At 37.6% G+C, this 22124-nt stretch overlaps 1 protein-coding gene across 1 annotated transcript in view; it reads left to right on the top strand.

Moving 5' to 3' along the window:
- PDE3B (phosphodiesterase 3B) overlaps window positions 1-22124 on the top strand; it is a 174558-nt gene that overhangs the window by 90664 nt on the left and 61770 nt on the right. Inside the window, exon 2 of the mRNA XM_042904668.1 lies at window positions 11168-11218. Coding sequence (XP_042760602.1) covers window positions 11168-11218 — 51 coding nt within the window. The remainder of the gene's footprint in view (window positions 1-11167; window positions 11219-22124) is intronic.

Raw genomic sequence — 22124 nt, forward strand, 5'->3', positions numbered from 1 at the left:
GCATCTTCATACTTATTGTATGTAGAGATGAGGGTGTCCTTAGATTTGGTTGTAAGACCACCATCTTAGGTTGATATCACCGGAGACCTTCTGATCTCCTGATTTTCTTTCCAGACCCAGAATCAAGTTTGTAGCATATTTTTGTTATTGAAGTGAGGAACCATTTTTCCCCTTTTGATCTTGTTCATAAGCCATGCTTATAATTCTAGAATATTTATTAGGATATCCTTTATGCAATCCTGAATTCAAGTGTTTTAGTAAGGTTTTTTAAGAGTTTTTTATTTCTTTATTTTGAGAGAGAGAGAGAGAGAGAGAGGGAGAGAGAGAGAGAGAGAGAGAGAGAATGCGCATGCAAGTGGGGGGGAAGGGCACAGAGACAGAGGGAGAGAGAGAATCCCAAGCAGGCTCTGTGCTGTTAGTGCAGAGCCCAATGGAGGGCTTGATTCCACAACTCGGGGATCGCGACCTGAGCCAAAATCGAGAGTTGGATGCTTAACTGACTGAGCCAGCCAGGTATCCCTGTTTTAGTAAGGTTTTAAAAAATATTAGCTATTATTAGTTTAATCCCCTTATGTGCTTAAATTATACTAAAAATTATATTGTAACTTAAAAGGAAAACATTTTATTTATTGACGGTAGGGGGAAAATAGAAATTATTTTCTTTAAAGGTTTACAGTTCCTATTTTTTCAGTTATTTTTACTATATTATCCCCAGAATATATATTCTTTGGTGGGAATGTAGAATCTGTGTCAGGGAGGGAGATAAAATTTTATTCAATCATAGGCCAGAGAAAGCAGCTGAGGCATACACCAAAATATGTATCCAGAAAGGCATAGGAGGTCTGGAAGAGGAGTAGGTAGGTAAAACTTTGAAAACATCTAGAGAGAATAAGAGATTAACAATACTGGTGGAATAGAAGCTATTACATATTATACTTAGAAAATGGTTCTCTGGGGATGCCTAGGTGGCTCAGTTAAGTGTCTGACTCTTGATTTCAGCTCAGGTCATGATCTCATGGTTTGTGAGTTTGAGCCCCATGTCAGGACCTCTCAGGAGCCTGTTTTGGATTTTCTATCTCATTCTCTCTCTGTCCCTCCCCCAATTGCTCTCTCTCAAAAATAAATAAATATTTTTAAAAAATGGTACTCTGTGCTTGAATTTCTTTACCACAGTAATTAGACCATGGTCTGTGGAACGGTTACGTAACTTAAATTTAAAAAAGGTGTCATAGTGCATTTCAGAACATCAAATGATAAAAGCAAAATGGTCTCCTAAGAGCTAGTGGACAAAAATTTTAAATGTTTATTAGTTTGTCAATAGGACATAGAGATTTAAGTAATCGGTACTTTCACCGATTAAAGAAAGCTCTATGTATTTCAAACAGTGCATGACTTCAGTACTTTTGTATTTTGCTTGCTCAACCTATGTTTATCCCGTCCCTTAAAATATCTTTGTTTCAGAGTTTATACTCCTGACAGGGAAAAAAAAGAAAGAAAGAAACTTGTATTTTAGGTGCTACTTTATAAAATCTGAATTATCAGTTCAGCTGCAGAAAATCACACCTTATAATACAGTATTATGTAATTTATTTATTTTTGAATTTATTAAGAAAAAGGAAAGGGAATGAATTTTATTGGGACTCACTTGGCATGTTCATGGACCAGTAAATAAACCGGTATAGCTAGATCAGTGTTCTCAAGAGAGAATTATAGGAGAGGAATTGGAAACAACGGGTAAGCCTCACTCTTTTGAGGGATTTTGCTATTAAGGAGAGCAGAGAAATGAGGCATTGGCTGGCTGTAAGTGATCCTGAGAGAAGGTATTTGTATGTGAGAAATTGCAGCATGTTTGTAGTCTAATCAGAATGATTTTGTAGAGGGAGGAGATGATGTTGTAGGAGAGAGGGAAAGAGTTGCTGGTGACATATCTTCAAGTGGGCACCTGGTATGGGATCGAGTATGTTTATGGAAAAACTGGCCATTGGGTAGAGCTCAAGAGAGTGCATCTGTAGTAACTGTATGAAGCATAGGGAAGATGGGATCAGATATTAGGGTAATTTGATCAAGAAAAACAAGGTGTAGGTAGATACTCTTCATTTTTGGAAAGGTTTAATAAAAGCACGAATAATTATCCTTTTAGCATAGTGGAAAGGGAATGAAATTGGAGGGAGATAAAATTTGAGTACAGATTCTAGCTCTGTGATTTACTAGCCGACGTGAACTTAGTTACAACATCCCTGTATATTCAGGGGTGCAGAAATAGAATTCATGCCAGGGTGGTTCAAATAAAAAGATGTTAATGAGGAATCTACTTTGAGAGAATGAGCAGGGTTAAAAGAATGGACAAGGGATGGTTCATCAGCTAGAGACTAGCAACTATGGAAAGCTGTTACCTGGGGCCGGAGGAACAGGGTGGAAATGGGGTTTTCAGAAGGGAAGACCATCTGGTAAGAGCTGTAGTCATGGGGGGGGGGGGAGACACAGTGGTATGTAGGCAGCAGAAAAGAAATGACTTTGATTTCTCTTTCCTCTAAGACCCCAGTTCCCTGCTGGTGGCTCCCAGCCAAAGCAGAAACCAGCTGCATGGGAGTTCAGCCTCCCCAGGGTCAAGGGAAGGGCAAAGAAGGAATCTGGGAGGCAAATGCCGAAGTATTAGTATGATCACCAAGCCTCAACTTTTCCGTATAGAAAATGGGGTTACTTGCAAAAAATTGTTGTGATTTTACATGGCTGCCAAGTGCCTGCCACATTGTTAGGACATAACAGCATTTAGTAAATGATGATAATTCTAAGATGATGTGGCATTGTGGTTAAAAATCCTTAAAGCTTTGGAGTTAGAGTTGAATCTAGTTTCTGTCTCTGCCACTTACTAGTCATGTGACTTTGGGCAGGTTACTTAACCTTTCTTAGTCTCTGTTGTATCATCTGTAAAATGGGGAAAAAAGGCTTACCACAGAGAATTCTAGTAGAGATTAAAGGAGACAATAGGTATTAAGTGCCTAACATAGTGCTGGGATATAGCATATAGTCTAAGTTACCCTGAACATAATCATATTATTTGATTGCTTAGTAGGGGTAGTGAATGAGATTAGTTTCTAATACTAGTCCTCCCACCACCTGCCCTACACACACACACACACACACACACACACACACACACACACACACCCCTTTTCCTGCTTCTCAGGTTTTCTGACCGGGGCCCTTCTTTGTCATACAGGGGTCAAGGATACTGTCTTTGCACGTTGGACTTAGTACAGTTTTCGTTAGTTTAACGCTTTGGCTATCCATTTATGTTTTTGGCTTATGTTCAGTAAACTCAATCACAGAGTTAAATGGGTTCTTTATTGGGTCTGAGTTGGAAAGCATAGATACAGAAAAACTTGGGAATACTGAAATTCAGCCAATTTCATTAGGATAGATTTATACACAAAGCGCAAGTAAAATGTCACTAAGAAATAAAAGAATAAAAGGTATTGTAACAGTTAATTCACAGCTGTACCATAATACTTTTTAAATTTCACATAAGTACAACAGTAATGTAAGTTTGACTTAAGGCACATATATGTTTTTCTTTTTGGCTACATAGGGAACAATGAAATAAAACCTCATTGACGTAATTGACCCTGATAACATCTCCTGGTTGTACTGCTGATGTTTCACTGTGGTGTTGGTGGTTTTGCAGAGCTCTGTAAAGCATGTTGGACTTACAAACATATTCAAACAGAAACTTTTATCAGGATTCAGTTTTTTAACCACAAAGTTGAATTTATATGAAGGCATAGTCTTGGGTTCCTTTTATCAAATCAACTAAAAACATTTTTTAGTAGTATACACCTCATATGTTACTTAAATGCTGTTTTTAAAATTAGTTTTGAACAGATTACTGTAGTATGTGAAAATATATATCGATTTCTGATACTATATTATATTCGAGCTTAGAAGGAAACAGATGAATATAATATTGGAAGCTCCTAAAACAGCACTTAAAAGTTCATGCTTTCATTATTAAACAATGTCTTATAGTAGAACCATATTTTGAAAACCTACCATACCCACTATAACTTCTTTTTTTACTGTGCTTCAAAATTTAGCTAATTTAAATTACTTATTTTTATATTTAAATTATTTACATGATCTACTTTGGTATTGGTACTAAAGTTTAGTGCCTAAAATTTTGCTGACTTGGGAACAACATATATACAGGACATATACTGATACACTGTTTACTTGGAAGTAAGATTTTAAAAGAGCTATATATTATTACACAGGAGGAATAAATGTTTCTACCAATTCTTCTTAAATTTTAGTATCTGTATACTATCCACTGGGTATTCATTATGCATGGTAGGCACCTACTAATTTTAGATAAATGTATAAAAATGATTCATATAATTTTTAAAAACTAAAAAATTCCAGTATTTTTATATCCGTGAACATTGTTTACAGTATTGAGGGTATCTCTGTTGCAGCTCACTGATGAGTAAATAGGTTGTGTGTTGTAGATTCATCCTATCTCCAACCAAATTCTTTTCTTTTCTCTATTTCTCTTAAATTAGAAAAATCCAAGCAAACCCATAGCTGGTGATGGAAGGCAGCAAGTGTTTGTGGCTGTTGGTTTTGAATATTCAACATGGACCCTGCCAATTGTGAAGAGATTTCTCACTGCAGATTATTTTCAGGGTTGTGTCAGTTGCTAAGTTAATGGGCATTTTCATACTTAAAAGCTTGAGAAATAGAAGTTCTATGTGACTTATCGAGAAAAACACTTCTGTTATATTTACTATTTGTGTTTATATTTTGTTTTTTAATATTTTTATATTTGCCTCATTTTCTTTCTTTCTTTTTTTTTTTTGCCTCATTTTCCATAGCACACTGAAAAGATGTATACTCTGTGCCCAAAAATTGAGTGCATTTACATTTTATGCTATTTCTTTAACATTGAATTATGACCAGCATATGTGTTTTAATCACCAGCTGTTTTCTGTGAATAAAGTAGCGTATAAACTTGCAGTTAGGAGTTATTGTCATTGTTTAGCAAGACTTTTCCTTGCTGTACAGATAACTAATTCTTTTAGAACTTATTCCAACACACATTTTTCAGTTTCTGACAGAGTTCACAAAATAATCATTACATAGGGGAAAATATCATCTTTTGTAGCATGGATTTTCAGTGATAAACACATAAAAATTTGTCTGCGACCCTTCCTCATGTGTATTGCATATACACCAAGAGCTGATTCAGACTTAGCACATGAATGCATTTATCCAGCAATAAAGTAAAATATCTACTGTATGCAAATGTGACAGTAGTTACTTTTTAAAAAATTTTTTCTTAATGTTTGTTTATTTTTGAGAGAGAGAGACACAGCGTGCAAGTGGAGGAGGGGCAGAGGGAGAGGGAGACAGAATCCAAAGCAGGCTCCAGGCTCTGAGCTGTCATCACAGAGCCCAATACAGGGCTCAAACCCACGAACTGTCCATGAGATCATGATTTGAGTTGATGTTGGACACTTAACTGACTGAGCCACACAGAGCCCCAGTAGTTACTTTTTTACATTATATGCCTTTTCAATTCTGTGATGTCCCAAGGTGTCATATGGCAAGTATATGTTGGAAATTCATTACTCTGTTCACTCTTCCAGCATAATGTTTATCATCTGTGTGGCTGGCTTTACAAATCTCTTGGCGATAGTTTGTCTTTTTTTAATATGCTTTTGCAGTGAGGAGCACAGAATCTGAATGGTGCCTCTATAGTTTTTGTCTCTTCTGTTTTAGGAACAAAAATCTTCAGTTTCATGTAAGAAAGCATTATGTGCTTGTTCTAGAAAAATTCTGTTGGTCTACCGAAAACATTTTTATGTTTTGTTTGTATAGGGCATGAAAGTTTCCACGGCTTCCTATCATCATTATTTGATAAAGTTTCAAAGTGAAAACCATGCAGAAGAATATAGAGTGAAAGAATTACAAGTCTAAAAAATATAAGCTTTGGGGTGCCTAGGTATCTCAGTCGGTTAAGCGTCTGACTTTGACTCAGATCATGATCTTATGGTTTGTGAGTTTGAGCCCTGCATCGGGTGGCTCTCTGCTGTTGGCACAGAGCCTGCTTCAGATGCTCTCTCTCCTTCTCTCTCTGCCCCTCCCTTGCTCACATGTGCTCCCTCTCCCTCCCTCTCTCTCAAAATAAATAACCATTAAAAAAATAATTTTAAAAAATTAGCTTTTATTTTTTTAAAGGTTATTTATTTTGAGAGAGAGAGAGAGCACGTGTGCATGCACATGTGTGCTCAGGTGAGAGGCAGAGAGAGAGAGAGAGAGAGAGAGAGAGAGAGAGAGAGAATTCCCTGGCAAGCTCCATGCTGTCAGCTAGGCTCAATTCCAGGAACTGTGAGATCATGACCTGAGCCAAAATCAAGGGTTAGATGCTCAACCGACTGAGCCCCCAAAATTAGCTTTTCGATACTCACTATTGTATGCCCTAGTAATATTTTTGTTTTTATAGGTTTGTGTGGTATTCTCACACCCAGAGATTTGTATTGCATTTGCATTGGAGTCTTGTTCTTGCTCTAGGCTTAGCATTTATTCTGAGTTATTTATGTTTGTTTTTATCAACACCTTAATTAAGCTTTAGGAAACCAACTTAGAACCATTTAGTTTTTTGATTGGAGATATAATGCAACAACAATGAAAGGAATGCAGATTTAACAGATGTAAAGAATATTTGAATGACCTAAAAATACTTTAGATAAGATGACTTGTAAAGAATAATATAGACCTAGGGCACCTGCCCAGCTTTGAAGAATATAATAGTTATTAAGATGAAAATGATGAGGGGCACCTGGGTGGTTCAGTTGGTTAAGCCTCTGACTTTGGCTCAGGTCGTGATCTTGTGGCTCGTGAGTTTGAGCCTCATGTTGGGCTCTGTGCTGAGAGCACAGAGCCTGGAGCCTGCTTCTAATACTCTGTCTTCCTCTCTCTCTGTCCCTCCCCCACTTGTGCTGTGTCTCTGTCTCTTTCTTTCAAAAATAAATAACCTTAAAAAAAGATGATATTTGTGTGGAAATCAGAATTAATCTTATATTTCACAATTCTGAAGTATTTATAAGCTAAATTGATTCCTTTTGCCCTCTAAATATTCCAGACCACTGACAAATGACTAGTGATTCACAAATCATAATCTGATAAATAATAGTGAATACTCCATTACTATTTCCTAGTATTTCCTAAATTTTATCTAAGTCCTAATATTATAGAGACATTGAACAATGTTTTCATTAAGGGTATTGTTACTTTGAATCTGTCTCAATTTATCCTGTATTATTAGTGCTCCTACTGTCCTGGATCATTCCTATCAAGTATAGACAAATTCTAGAGCCTACCAGGTTAACAACAACAACAAAATATTATCCCCACATTCTTCTCCAACTGTTGTTCCATTTCATTCTCGCCATTTCCAGCGTGATTTCTCAAGAGTTTTTGCTAGTCACCGTCTTCATTTCTTTACCTATCTAAATTCTTAATTTTTTAATTGAAGCTTAACAAAAACTTGTAAAATTTGCATAAAGTATAGATGAAGAATAACAAACACCATCAATTCTCCTTTACCATTAATTTTGAACATTACCATTAAGTTTGAAGTGCCTTGTACACCACTCCCAGATCTAATTTCCTTCTCTTTTCCCTTAGATACAATCACCATACTGATTTTTTTTTTAATGTTTGTCTATTTTTGAGAGAGAGTGCAAGCGGGGAAGGAGAAGACAGAGAGGGAGACAGAGGATCTGAAGCGGGTTCTGTGCTGACAGCAGAGGGTCCGATGCGGGGCTGGAACTCAGGAACCACGAGATCATGACCTAAGCCCAAGTCAGACATTTAACTAACTGAGCCACCCAGGCTCCCCCATACTGCATTTCTTTATAGTTTCTCATGTATTTATATTCTTAAAAAGTATATTTCAGTATATTTTACATGTGTGAAATTACTACTGTATGTATCCTTCTGTGACTTGTTTTTCTCATTCAATCGTATGTTTCTGGGATTTATTTATATAGTATGGAGCTGTACTTCATTTATTGTCACCATTGTATTGCATTGTATGAATATACACAAATTTCTCCCTTTTGTTATGGACAGACATTTGGGTTGTATCTAGTTTTTTTGCTACTCCAAACAGTGCAGCTATGTGCATTTATATTAAACCATATAGCAAAGTTCAAGCTTTGGAAAGGTTTTTCTCTGAATTTGTGGTGGATTGATGCTTTGGTAAAATTCACTAAAAATGTTTTGGCAATGTTTAATTGCTATAAAAATTATTAAACATGTATCCTAATTTCTTTATTTTACTGTGGACCACACTTGGAATAAGACTGCTCTAATATATACCTAAGGAACTTCTGGATCATACATCTACTACTCATGCAAAAATTTTGTTTTTTTTCTTCAAAATCACTAATATGCTAGTTGAAATTAAATAGAAGACTGTCTACCAGAAGTTTGTGACTTTCATGGTATCTGTTTTCAGTTCTTAACATGCAGGTTTTCAGACAAAAACCTACAAGAGCCGTTAGAATAGAGTATACATCACCTCTCATGTTAGCACCGGCTTCTGAGTAGGCAGCCTGGAACGGTCTCTCAGAATGTAAGCTAATGTTGCTTTTGTAAGCAAGAAGCTAGACTACTTTATTTCAGTATTTCGCAACCTTATTTTCATTATCACTCCCCTAAGGAGCTGTTTTAAACACTGTTTTTCCTCCAGTCATCCCTTCCCCTCTATGAAATTTCAGTACAGTAGATTGACGGCCTGTTTATATACTGTGGCGTTTGGAGGGCTATACCCATTTTATTAGTTTTAAGATGTTTTTTGTTTCCCGGGAACAAATTTTCACCAGCTTGGGAGGGACAGGACAACCAGTAAGAATGCGTGACACGAATACAAATACGGTTCCGGCATTAGAGTACAAACCTTGAAAAAGATAGTATTTATTTAATTATCCAGGTGAATGAAGTGAGGTGCAAGGAAGACTCACTGTTAAGAAGCTGTCCTCCTGCAAATGTGCTTGATTTAGCAAGAGATCAGCTTCTACCTAGACTGATGAATTGGGAATATGAGGAATTGGCATGTGGAATAGGCACTGTTGGATGGCATGCTTGTAGAAGAAATGTATAAGTATGGATTGGATGACAGTACACTTGGGCAAGTTTGTAGATTTAGAATGCAAATTAGTGAATTGATGCGTATCTCCTGGGTTATTTTGGATGACCCATCCTGTGGCTCTGGCCTCACACCTATCTATTCTGTACTTTTATTGGTGTACTTAAGAAAACATCAGATTTACAAACAATGAGCGGAATGGTGAATAGGCTAGTTGACCTCCTCAATCGCAAAAGAAAACGTTGACAGGCTAAATTAAGGACGGAAGTAAAGTATTGCAGGTTTTTATTGTATAAGAATAGCATGGACAAAATGGAGCCTAGCAGTACCAAGTATAAAAGAAACTCGGGGATTTAAGTTATGCTATTCTTAATGTGAGTGTTTTAGAAAGTTATTAACATCTTAAACTGCATTAATTAAATGTCTGTAGAACCTGGAATGTATCCTGGTCAAATCACAACCTGAAATAATTATATCAGGACTACACTTAGAGCCATATAAAGTACTGCATAAATTCAGTGAACCTACTAATATTCATGATGTGTTTTGCATATAGTTCTACTATAGCCATTTTGTGGTACTGGCCCCTGAATTTTATAAGTGGTCATAGTATGTCTGCATTTTCTTTGGGAAGGAACAGGTTTCTTTTCACTGGCAAAGAGATGACCTTCTGCAAGGATGTTGACGAGGACATGGAGATAATGACAGCTGACAATGTTTTGAGTGATTAAGGAGGGGAGAATATTATATACAATAAGGTTCAGCAAGCTATAGCCCATCTATGAAATCGGACAGCCAGGGAGCCTGTTTTTGTGTGGCTCTTGAGCTAAGAATGTTTTTGCATTTTTAAAGGGTTGTAAAACAAAAAAAGATTATGTCATAGTGACCTTAGGTGGCTTGCAAAGCCTAAAATATTTACTATCTATCCCTTTACAGAAGAAAATCTGCCAACTCCTGATAAAATATTGGACCAATGATAGAGTGGATAATACTTTCAAGATCTTTTGCAACCTGGAGACAGAAGACCTAATGACAAAAAACAATACAAATAGTTCAGTATAGGGGCATCTGGCGGGCTCAGTTGGTAGGGTGTGTAACTCTTGATCTCTGGGTTGTGAGTTGGAGCCCCCCTACTGGGGGCTTGAAAAAAACAATAGTTCAGTATATGGAAATCAGGTGATTGTATTACAAGTTAGGTTTAAATTCAAGACTAGGGTTCAAAACTGTGTAGAAAATTGCAATTATAATCTATTTAGGCAAACGGAGGAGACCTATTTGTTAACTAAATAATCTTAAAAGAAATTTAGGGTTAACTATAGGTAGCAGTTATAGCTTGCTAAATGAAAGCTAATTTTTTTCTCCTGGAGCATAGGGACTATTGGAAGGGGAAGCAGCCAGAAAAGTCTGCTGGGAATTAAAAGGACAGGAAAAAGATTAGTTTGGGACTAAGAAGTTATCACTGATAGCCTTTAAAGAGACAGAAAAACCATCGTAATTATCTGCATATCAAAAGGGTTGAGTGTTGCTTTTTATAATCAGGTATGATTTGTACTTAATCTAACCCCAAGGATAAGCTTTTAAAATGGATTTTGACAGGTGCCTTATTAGTAAGGAAATAGCACCACCCATTGACACTGGTTTAAGATGTGAGTGATGATCCTTTGAAGACGGTGGGGACAGGGAGAGTTGCTGATGATTTGTCATTTTTCTTGTATTTTTTAGTAAATAGGTGTTATTTTGATTTGTATTTTCCTTTTTGTGGTAATAGATATTTTTCTATTTAATATGGCTTATTATAGTGACTTTATTCTGACTATTCTTTTGATTTCTCAATCACAGAGTACATAATTTATGGAATATTCTGTCTAGAGATAATTTTTACTATTACCTTCCCAATTCCCCTTCCAAGCTGTAAGCTATTTTAGGTATCTGTAATTAAAGATGTTCCATTTTGTCTTTACATATATTTGTTTGTTGGATTCTGGTTTGTAACTAAAATTTTTTTTTTTTTTCCAGATGATTCTTTGGGACTGGGACTTAAAGCAATGGTATAAACCTCATTATCAGGTAAATTTAAATAATATCACTAATAACTAATATCTGTAATGAAACTTTTTTAATAATGTTTATTTATTTTTGAGAGGAGAGAGATACAGAGCATGAGCAGGGGAGGGACAGAGAGAGAGAGGGAGACACAGAATCTGAAGCAGGCTCCAGACTCTAAGCTGCCAGCACAGAGCCCGATGCGGGGCTCAAACTCAGGAACAGCGAGATCATGACCTAAGCCAAAGTCGGACTCTCAACCAACTGAGCCACCCAGGTGCCCCTGAAACTTTTTTTAGTTGGAAGTATAGTTGACACATAATGTTAAAGTTTTAGGTGTACTTTAACGAAACTTTTTATTTTTATTTATTTTTATTTTTTTTATTTTTGAAGGAGAGAGAGACAGAGCGTGAGCAGGGCAGGGGCAGAGAGAGAGGGAGACACAGAATCTGAAGCAGGCTCCGGGCTCTGAGCTGTCAGCATAGAGCATGACGTGGGGCTTGAACTCATGAACTGTGAAATCATGACCGGAACTGAAGTGGGATGCTTAACTGACTGAGTCACCCAGGCATCCCTGTAATGGAACTTTTGACATTTAAAAATTTTTTTTCATAAGATTTTCTTTAACTGAACTAAAATGAACGGAACTTTCATTTAGGTATTAGTTGTTTGTTTGTTTGTTTTTAATACATTTTAATTGTAAGGAAGAAGAAGAAACCATACTTATATAAGTTTTTAAAATTTTTAATGTTTGTTTATTTTTGAGAGAGAGAGCATGAGCAGGGGAGGGCAGAGAGAGAAGGAGCCACAGAATTCGAAGCAGACTCCAGGCTCTGAGCTGTCAGCACAGAGCCTGATGTGGGACTCAAACTTGTGAACCGTGAGATCATGACCTGAGCCAAAGTCAGACACTCAACTGACTGAGCCACCCAGGCACCCCAAGAGTTATTTTTTAAATGTTACTCATATAATCTGGGCTCAGAATAAACTACTAATTCCATATTAAGGATGAGATTTTTTTTTCTTATTGTGGGCAACTGATTCACAGCAGGGAAAAAAAAAAGATTTAAGGCCATATATGAGAAAAAGCAAAAACAAGTGGCATTTTGTTAGGGAAATGAAAACACTCTACTTAGAGTTTTTGATAAACTTCTAATTGAATTATACATACGGAAAAGTACACAGCCTGGGGTACCTAGGTGTCCTGGTCAGTCAAGCATCCTACTCTTCATCTTAGCTCAGGTGTTGATCTAGGGTTGTGTCGTGAGTTCAAGCCCCGAGCTGGACTCTGTGCTGGGCATGAAGTGTACTTAAAAAACATATATGTATATGTAAAAGAAAAGTGCATAGCTTGATGAAGTTTCACAAACTAAACATCCCATGTGACCAGGACCAACATCCAGAAGTAGAACTTTACCAGCATTCCAGAAGTCTTACTTATACACCATTAGGGGTTATTTCCTATATCCCCAAAGATAATGTCTATCTTGACTTTGAGTAGTTAGTTTTGCTTATTGATGAACTTCATATATACAAATAAAATCCTATAATATATACTCTTTTTCTTTAAAAAATTTTTTTAATGTTTATTTATTTTTGAGAGAGAATGTGAGAGCGAGGGAGGGGGGTAGAGGATCTTAAGTAGGCTCCATGCTGACAGATAGCCTGATGCAGGGCTCGAATTCACAAACTGTGAGATTGTGACCTGAGCTGAAGTCAGACACAACTGACTGAGCCACCCAAGTGCCCCAATATGTACTTTTAAACTTTTTTGGTCACTTAAGTAATATCTATTCATAACAGAATTGAAAATACATATATAAGAGAAAGAAGAAAAACCATTTCTAAACATCAAACAATAACTATGTTAATTATGTTAACTTTTGATGTATATCTTTACAGATCTTTTCCCATTTTTCCATTGTATTAAAATCTATGTATTCTATTCTACAAAAATTATAATATTATGGTTAATGTACTGTTTTGAAACCTGATGGTTTTCATGCTAATTGATAAATATCAGTAAATATCAAATCTCTGTTCTTTGTATTTACAGAAACATTACCCATTAATTAGATTTATTTAGTTAGTTGTCTCTATACCAATTTTTAAAAAATGAATATTCCTTTGAGTGTGTTTTATTTTTAAAATGTGAATGGAATATCCACAACAGCCCATAAGAATGAAATATTTTCTGGATTTTGGGGAATAAAAATGTAATTATTGCAGTCAAATGAAATCAAGAAGGCCACTTATGACCTAAAAAGGGCTGGTTCTTTGACCTACACAAGGGCTTTCTCATCAGTTATATCCACCAAGATCCTCAGTTTTCAATTAATAGAGTATTTAAATTATTAGTAAAATCTAAAGATAAATAAGCAGTCCTGGTTAAAAGCATGGGCTTGTAGTCATACAGACTGGTATGTGATATCAGATACCTGTCTCCCTCTTTCCTCCCTCTCTTCCTCTTCCTCTTTCTCATCCTCTAAAAAAATTTTTAGTGTAACATTCATATATAAAAATGTGTAAGTCATAAGTGTACAACTTGATGAATTCTCTCAAAGTGATTATATACATGTGATTGTCTTTCAGATGAAGAATTCAGCTCCCCCAAAGTCCCCCCCTTATGTTCCCCTCCTGGTCATCAACTTCTCCCAAGCATTATATCAATGTTGATTTTTGTCATCACAACTTAGTTTTTCTGTCTTTGAATTTTATATGAGTGGAATTAATGATATGTATTTTTTGCTTCTTTCTTTCAAAATTATATTTAGGAGATTAATATTATTGCACATAGCAGTAATTCATTCATTTTCATTCTATTTAGTAGTTGAATGAATATACTCCAATTTTTTCATCCTATAGTAGATGGACTTTTTCTTTTTAAGTTTCATTTTTGGCTGTCAGGAAGCAAGAATTCCTCCTCAAAGGTCCCTCTAGCTGGGCTAAGAATCAAATTGGCATAAGACAGATGAACAGGAGAAAATCAAATTTAATAGGCATCTGTATAGGGAGTCCACATAGACATGGAAATTCCAAAAATAATCAGGCAAAATAAGGTATATATGTCATTCTCAACTAAGGAGAAAGTGGGCATGGGTCTGGAACTTCAGAGGAAAGGAATATAATTCACAGGGCGGTAAGTAGAGCATATGTTTGGTAATTAGATGTTTGCCCTGCTGTACAGATGGTTCACCCAGATAAAATTGATCTCTGCTGGGGGCTTCTGGCTGGCTTAGTCAGGTAGAGCATGTAACTCTTGATCTTGGGGTATAGGTTTGAGCCCACATTGGGTGTAAAGATTACCTAAAAATAAAATCTTAAAAAAGATGATCTCTGCTAATAACCCTTATTCTGGGAAAGAACCCCCCCCCCCCACCACCAATATAGATTCTTCTATTAGTTAAGGGAGGGGCAAAAGTTTCTCATGGGGCCACAGGATCTCAAGGGCCTTCAGCTTAAAAAATAATCCATATGCCAAAGTGGCACATTCTGGGAGGGCCTGTCCTGAACCCCTTCGTGGCTATTGCAAGTAATGCTGCTGGAACACTCTTGATGTCTTTTGTTGGGTGTATATCTTAGAGTAGATTGCTAGCTCATCGAGTATGCATGCATATGCTGAGTTTCAGTAGATAGTACTCAGTAATTTTCCAAAGAGATTGTATCAGATTTTACCCAGCCATCAGCCTCTGATAGTTCCAGTTATTCCACATCGTTGTCAACACTTGGTAGTGTCTGTTTTAAATCATTATGGTAGCTGTGAAGCAGTATTATCATGGTGCTTTTAATAATTGCATTTCACTGATGACTCATCAGGTTGAGGATCTTATGTTAATTGGCTACCCAGATATTCTCTGGTCAGGTTTTTTCCTATTTTAATACTGATTATTTACCTTTTACTTGGTGACCAGTAGGATTTTTTGTGTATTTCAGACATGAATACACACACACACACACACACACACGTATATATGTGTGTATATATGTATATATGTGTATACACACACACATATATGTATAGGTATGTATAGTATGTATGTTAAAGTGTATGTATTTAGAAATGTCTTCTCCCAGTCTGGTTTATCATGATGTCTTTTGATGAAAATATCACTAATATTTTCTGTAGATGCCCTTTATCAGATTAAGGAAGTTCCATTCTAATCCTAATTTACTAAGGCATTTTTTCTCTTTTTAGTCATGAATGGGTGTAGAATTTTTATCAGATAGTTTTTCTGCATCTATTGAGATGATTCCTGGATTTTTTTCCATTTGTTCTTTTAATGTGGTGAATCATATTGTTTAATTCTATATCTGTGTTGAACCATCTCCATATTCCCAGAATAAAGCAAATTTGATAAAGATATTTAAAAAATGTATAAATGTATATAAAATGTATATATGTATCACTGGATACTATTAATATTTTGTTTTAGAATTTTGTATCCATGTTTATGAGAGAGAATTGGCCCCACAATTCTTGTTTTCCATAATGTTCTTGTCATGTTTTTGGTATAAAGGTTACAGTAGCCTTTTAAAGTGGTATATTCAGTCTCTGTTATCTAGAAAAGTTTGGTAAGATTGGTATTCTTTCTTTCTTTAATGTTTAAAAGAATGTTCTGGTGAAGCCATCTCAGTTTGGAGTTTTTTTTAATGAGCAAATTTTAAACTATGGATTCAGTTTCTTTAATAGTTTTAGGTCTATTCAGGTTTTCTATCTTTGTTTTTTAATTTTCTTTACATTTATTTTTGAGAAACAGAGTGAGACAAAGTGTGAGCGGGGGAGGGGCAGAGAGAAAAGGAGACACAGAATCTGAAGCAGCCTCCAGGCTCTGAGCAAGCGGTCAGCACAGAGCCTGATGCGGGGCTGGAACCCACAAACTGTGAGATCATGACCTGAGCTGAAGTCGGATGCTCAACCGGCTGAGCCACCCAGGTGCCCCTATCTTTTCTTATAACAGCTTAGTTACTGATGTGTTTTCTAGTAACTCCTTCTGTTGTTCCCTCCAGCATTGAGACTGCTGAAAGCTCTATTTTACTTTTTTTTTTAATTAAAATTTTTTTAATGTTTATTTATTTTTGAGGAGGGGAAAGCAAATGTGAGTGGGAGAGGGCAAAGAGAGAGAGAGAGAGAGAGAGGGAGAGGGAGAGACGGAGACACAGAATCCGAAGCAGGCTCCAGGCTCCGAGCTGTCAGCACAGTGCCCAACGTGAAGCTTGAACTCAGGGACTGTGAGATCATGACCTGAGCTGAAGTCAGACGCTCAACTGACTGAGCCACCCAGGCGCCCCTCTGTTTCACTTTCAAAATAGAAATCTTTTTGAGAAATTTTGCTTGGTTTCTCCATCTCTTGGCCACTGTTTGCAAATTGGCAAATGCCTTTAGGGGCAAAGCTGCTCTGAATTCAAGCTTGGTTTTGTTTCTTCTCTCAGAGTGCTTGCTTTGTCTTTAAAGCTCTGCCTGTCTTGATAACCCTGAACTCCAGTTTTGGTCTGCTAGCCTCCTGAGATGACAGAAAGCTCTACTTTATTTCCTACCCTCTTAACTGCTCTGCTGCTTCTCCTCTCTGCCCTGGCCAGTTATGAATCTGCAGTGGTTTCCTTGAGGGGAAAAAGTAGCACAGAATAGTGGGGTTCATTTTAATTTTTTAACTCTGAGGTCTTATTCTTTCAAGCCCTGGCTGCTTGGCTGTGCTCTGAGGCTTTGAAACGGACTAGTTTAGTCCATTTTCTTTTCTAGACTAGTTATTCTAGGCAGAAGAGTTGGGTTGATACAGCCTTCTTTTGAAAAATAAGGCAAGCCTCTTAAGTCACTCTGAACCTATTTTCTCATCTATAAATTGGGAATAATACCACTTCTTTCAGAGGGCTGATGATGATGATGATAATAATAATAATAATAATAATAATAATAATAAAGTGCCTGGGAGATAGTAGCATTGAATAAAAATGTGAGCTAATCTTATATTAATTTCAGTAATAATGAATACTAAGTATCTCTGAAATTATAAGACAGGACTTAGCAAAATGTTTTCTATAAAGGACCAGAGAGTAAATATTTTAGCATTTGCAGGTGAAATAAAGCCACCAAGTCTGCCTACCTCCCCCTCCTCCTCTTCAATAACCCTTTAGAATGCATAATCTATTCTTAGCTCTCTGGGCAAAAACAAGAGTTTGCCATATATAAGCCAATGGGAAATAGGAATTTAAGTTCAGCTTTAAAAATTTGTCACTCTTGGGGTGCCTGGGTGGCTCAGTTGGTTGAGCGACCGACTTCAGCTCAGGTCATGATCTCACAGTTTGTGAGTTCCGAGCCAGGCGTCGGGCTCTGTGCTGACAGCTCAGAGCCTGGAGCCTGCTTCGGATTCTGTGTCTCCCTCTCTCTCTGCCCCTCCCCTGCTCATGCCCTGTCTGTCTGTCTGTCTGTCTCTCTCTCAATAATAAATAAATGTTAAAAAAAAAATTGTCACTCTTGCTTACTATATTCTTCTTACCCAGAAAAAAGTTCAAGTCCTTATCATGGACTTAAATGACCTTATACAACATGATCCCTTATTTTACTGCCTTTTACTTCTCTGCCCTCATGTTGTACTAATTTCTCCTTTATTCACTCTGCACCAGTTACTCTGGCCTTCTTGTTATTCTTCAAAGAAGCTAGGCAGCCTGTGCTTTCGGGTCTTCACACTTGCTGGTCTCCTGGCCTAGGATGCTGTTTTCCCATATTTCTGTCAGTTGTTAACTGTCTTTTCATCCTCTCTAACATTCCAGGGCCCTCTGTTACTTCCTTTTCTCTTTCCCCACTTTGTTCTTCCTCTTTAACCTGCTCAAAATCCATGATTCTCTGCTGCTCAGATCTGTGAGCCTGGAATCTGGTGTTCTCAAAAATTTGGTCCCCACATGCCTCCAACCTTATGTTCTAGTGCTCTTAAAAAAAAAAAAAAAAAAATGAAGCCTGTACTTAAATTTCATGTTCCTTGTACTTTGCCATTTTACCACTTTTGTACCTTTGTGCTCTTTCTTGAAGAATGAACTCCCCCAAATACATTTTTAGTTTTGTCGTAAAATATTTTCCCCTAATCTTTATAAATAAAATCCTACCAAATTAACATCTCAGCTCAAATGCTACCCCTTCCATAAAGTTTCTGTTAACCATTCAGATTAAAATTTTATGTATCTTCTTTGAACTCTGATGCCACTCTATTTGTATTTTTATCTCCTCACTTTTCCATATTAATAGTAATATTTATTGTACTTTACCTGTGTGTACTGCACATCACTCTATGTGCTCTGTGTGTATCTTCAGGGTTAATTCTCCCCTCTCCTCTCCACTGAGTATAACTATAAACTCCAGAAATATATTTTTTTAACGTTTATTTTTTGAGACAGAGAGAGACAGAGCATGAACAGGGGAGGAGCAGAGAGAGAGGGAGACACAGAATCCGAAGCAGGCTCCAGGCTCTGAGCTGTCAGCACAGAGCCCGACGCGGGGCTCGAACTCACGGACCGCGAGATCATGACCTGAGCCGAAGTTGGCTGCTCAACCGACTGAGCCACCCAGGCGCCCCTATAAACTCCAGAAATAACAATGGGCAACCAAAGGAGAACTCTGAAAAATGGAAAGAGGAGGGTAGACTAGTTAGGGACCCTACTAATGGAGGAAAACAATAGTGATCGAGTTTCCTAAAACCCCTGCCTAACAGCAAAAGGTGATGCAGGTCCTGACTCCCCAGCCCAGCAACAGAATGTGATGCAGGTAGGCTCGTTCCTTCCCTAAGATTAAATGAGAGCCCTCGAACTATACCAAGTGAGTCTGGTTGCTCTAGCAAGGGAAAAGTGACCAAGAACTCCACTGACAGTAAGAGGTCCAGGGAAGTACTCTCATTCCCTACTGGGCATGAGATTCTCCTTACCCAGTGAGAGACTGAGTGGCCAGGGGGTCTGACAAAAGGGGTACTGTCACAGCATGTGCCTAGCCCAGAAAGTGCTCTTTGTTTCTGTGGCCTAGAGACTCTCCTCCCCCACCTGGAGGTACCAGGTGGCTCAGTCTGAGGAAATTCCTCCTTCCCTCCTCCCATATCCTCACCAACAGAGGTACCAGCAGGGTCCCGTGGAAACCCATGTGGCACCGGAAAAAAAGTCATGCAGTGTGAAATAGTACTATGAGTGCCCTGAAAACTAATTGTCATTAGAACCACAGCCTGAAGAAGTAGACCAGGACCTGTGTGCTTTATCGAAGCAAAGAGCCTGCCTTTTAATACAAAAGATTTAAATAGGACTCAGTCTTCTAGGATAATAGCCAAAATGTTGATGATAAAATAAAAAAATCACTTGTTATACCAAGAACCAGGAAAATCACAACTTGAGTGAGAAAAGACAATCAGTCCTTCACACCAAATTGCATCAGATTTGGAGTTATCTGGGAAGAAATTTTAAAGCAGCCATCATACAAATGTTCTAACAAGCAATTACAAATACAAAATAGAAAATCTCAACAACAACAACAAAAGTACAGACACACCTCCTTTTATTGTGTTTTACTTTATTGCACCTCGCAGATACTGTGTTTTTTACAAACTGAAGGTTTTTAGCAATCCTGCATCGGCAAGTTTATTTTTGCCATTTTAACAACAGCATTTGTTCACTTCATGTTTTTCGAACACATTTTGGTAATTGTGAAAATATTTCAAACTTTTTCATTATTATACCTTTTATGGTAATCTGTGATCAGTGATCTTTGGTGTTACTATTGTAATTGTTCTGGGGTGCCATGAATCATGCTCATGCAAGGTGGTGAGCTTAATTGGTAAATGTGTGTGTCATGACTGCTCCACCGACTGTCCATTCCCCCATCTCTCTCCTCCTGGGCCTCTTTATTCCCTGAGATGCAACAATACTGAAATTAGGTCAGTTAATAACCATGCAGTGCCCTCTAAGTGTTCAAGTGAAAGTGCCACACATCTCTCACTTTAAGTCAAAAGCTAGAAGTGATTAAGCTTAGCGAGGAAAGCATATCGAAAGCTGAGATGGGCCAAAAGCTAGGCCTCTTGCATCATCCATTCAAGCTGTGAATGCAAAGGAAAAGTTCTTGAAGGAAATTCAAAGTGCTACTTCAGTGAATACGTGAATGATAAGAAAGTGAAACAGCCTTACTGCTGTGATACGGAGGAAGTTTTCGTGGTATGGATAGAAGATCAAACCAGCCGCAATAGTCCCTTCAGCCAAAGCCTAATCCAGAGGAGGGCCCTAACTCTCCTTAATTCTGTGAAGGCTGAGAGAGGTGAGGAAGCTGTGGAAGAAAAGTCTGAAAGTAGTAGAGGTTGGTTCCTGAGGTTTAAGGAAGGAAGCCATCTCTATAACATAAAAGTTCAAGGGAGTGCTGATGTAGAAGCTTCAGCTGGTTTTCCAGAAGATCTAGCTAAGATAATTATTGAAGGTGCTTACAGTAAACAACAGATTTTCAATGTAGGTGAAACAGTCTTCTTTTGGAAGAAGATGACACCTGGGATTTCCACAGCCAGAGAGGAGAAGTCAGTGCCTAGCTTCAAAGCTTCAAAGGACAAGTCCTTTGAAGGACTCTTTCATTAGGACTAATGCAGATGGTGACTTGATGTTGAAGCCAGTGGTCATTTACTATTCTGAAAATCTTAGGGTCCTTAAAAATTATGTTAAACCGACACTGCTGTGTAAATGGAACAGCAAAGCACATATATGTACAGCATGGTTTATCGAACATCGTAAGCCCAGTTTTGAGACAGATTGCTCAGGAAAAAAAAAAAAAGATTCAGAGATTACTGCTCATTGACAATGCACCTGATCACCCAAGAGCTCTGATGGAGATGTGCGACAAGATTGATGTTTTCTTGTCTGCTAACACAACATCCATTCTGTAGCCTATGGAGCAAGGAGTACTTTTGACTTTTCAAGTCTCATTATTTAAGAACTACATTTTGTAAGGCTACAGCTGCCATAGATAGTGATTTTTCTGTTGGATTTGGGCAAAGAAAATTGAAAACCTTCTGGAAAGGATTCACCATTCTCGATGCCCTTAAGAGCATTTATGACTCATAGGAAGAGGTCAAAATACCAACATTAACCAGAATTTGTAAGAAGTTGATTCCAACCCACATAGATGACTCTGAGGGATTCAAGATTTCAGTGGAGGGAGCCTGGGTGGTTCAGTCTGTTAAGCGTCCAACTTCGGCTCAGGTCATGATCTCCTGGTTCATGAGTTTGAGTTCTGCATCAGGCTGTCTGCTGATGGCTCAAAGCCTGGGGCCTGCTTCAGATTCTGCATCTCCCTCTCTCTCTGCCCCTACCCTGCTTGTGCTCTGTCTCTCTCTCAAAAATAAATATCTTTTAAAAATTAAAAAAAGACTTCAGTGGAGAAAGTAACTACACGTGGTAGAAATAGCAAGAGAAATAAAATTAGAAGTGGAGCCTGAAGATGTGACTCAATTGCTGTGATCTCATGATAAAACTTCAACAGATGAGGAGTTGCTTCCTAGGACTGAGCAAAGAAAGTGGTTCCTTGAGGTGGAATCTACTCCTGGTGAGGATATTGTGAAGACTGTTGAAATGACAATAAAGGATTTAGAACATTACATAAACTTGATAAAGCAACAGTAGATTTTGAGAGGGTTGACTCCAAGTTTGAAAGGAGTTCTGTGGGTAAAATGCTATCACACAGGGGTGCCTGGGTGGCTCAATTGGTTAAGTGTCCAATTCTTGATTTCTGCTCAGGTCATGATTTCACGGTTTGTGAGTCTGAGCCCCCACATCAGGCTCTGTGCTGAAAGCATGGAGCCTGCTTATTTCTCTCTCCCTCTCTCTCTCTCTCTCTCCCCCAAAATAAATAAACATTAAAAATTTTTTAAAATGCTGTCACACAGCATCACATGCTACAGAGAAATCATTTGTGAAAAGAAGAGTCAGT

Source organism: Panthera leo, chromosome D1 (assembly GCF_018350215.1).
Source record: "Panthera leo isolate Ple1 chromosome D1, P.leo_Ple1_pat1.1, whole genome shotgun sequence".
NCBI classification, from domain to species: domain Eukaryota; kingdom Metazoa; phylum Chordata; class Mammalia; order Carnivora; family Felidae; genus Panthera; species Panthera leo.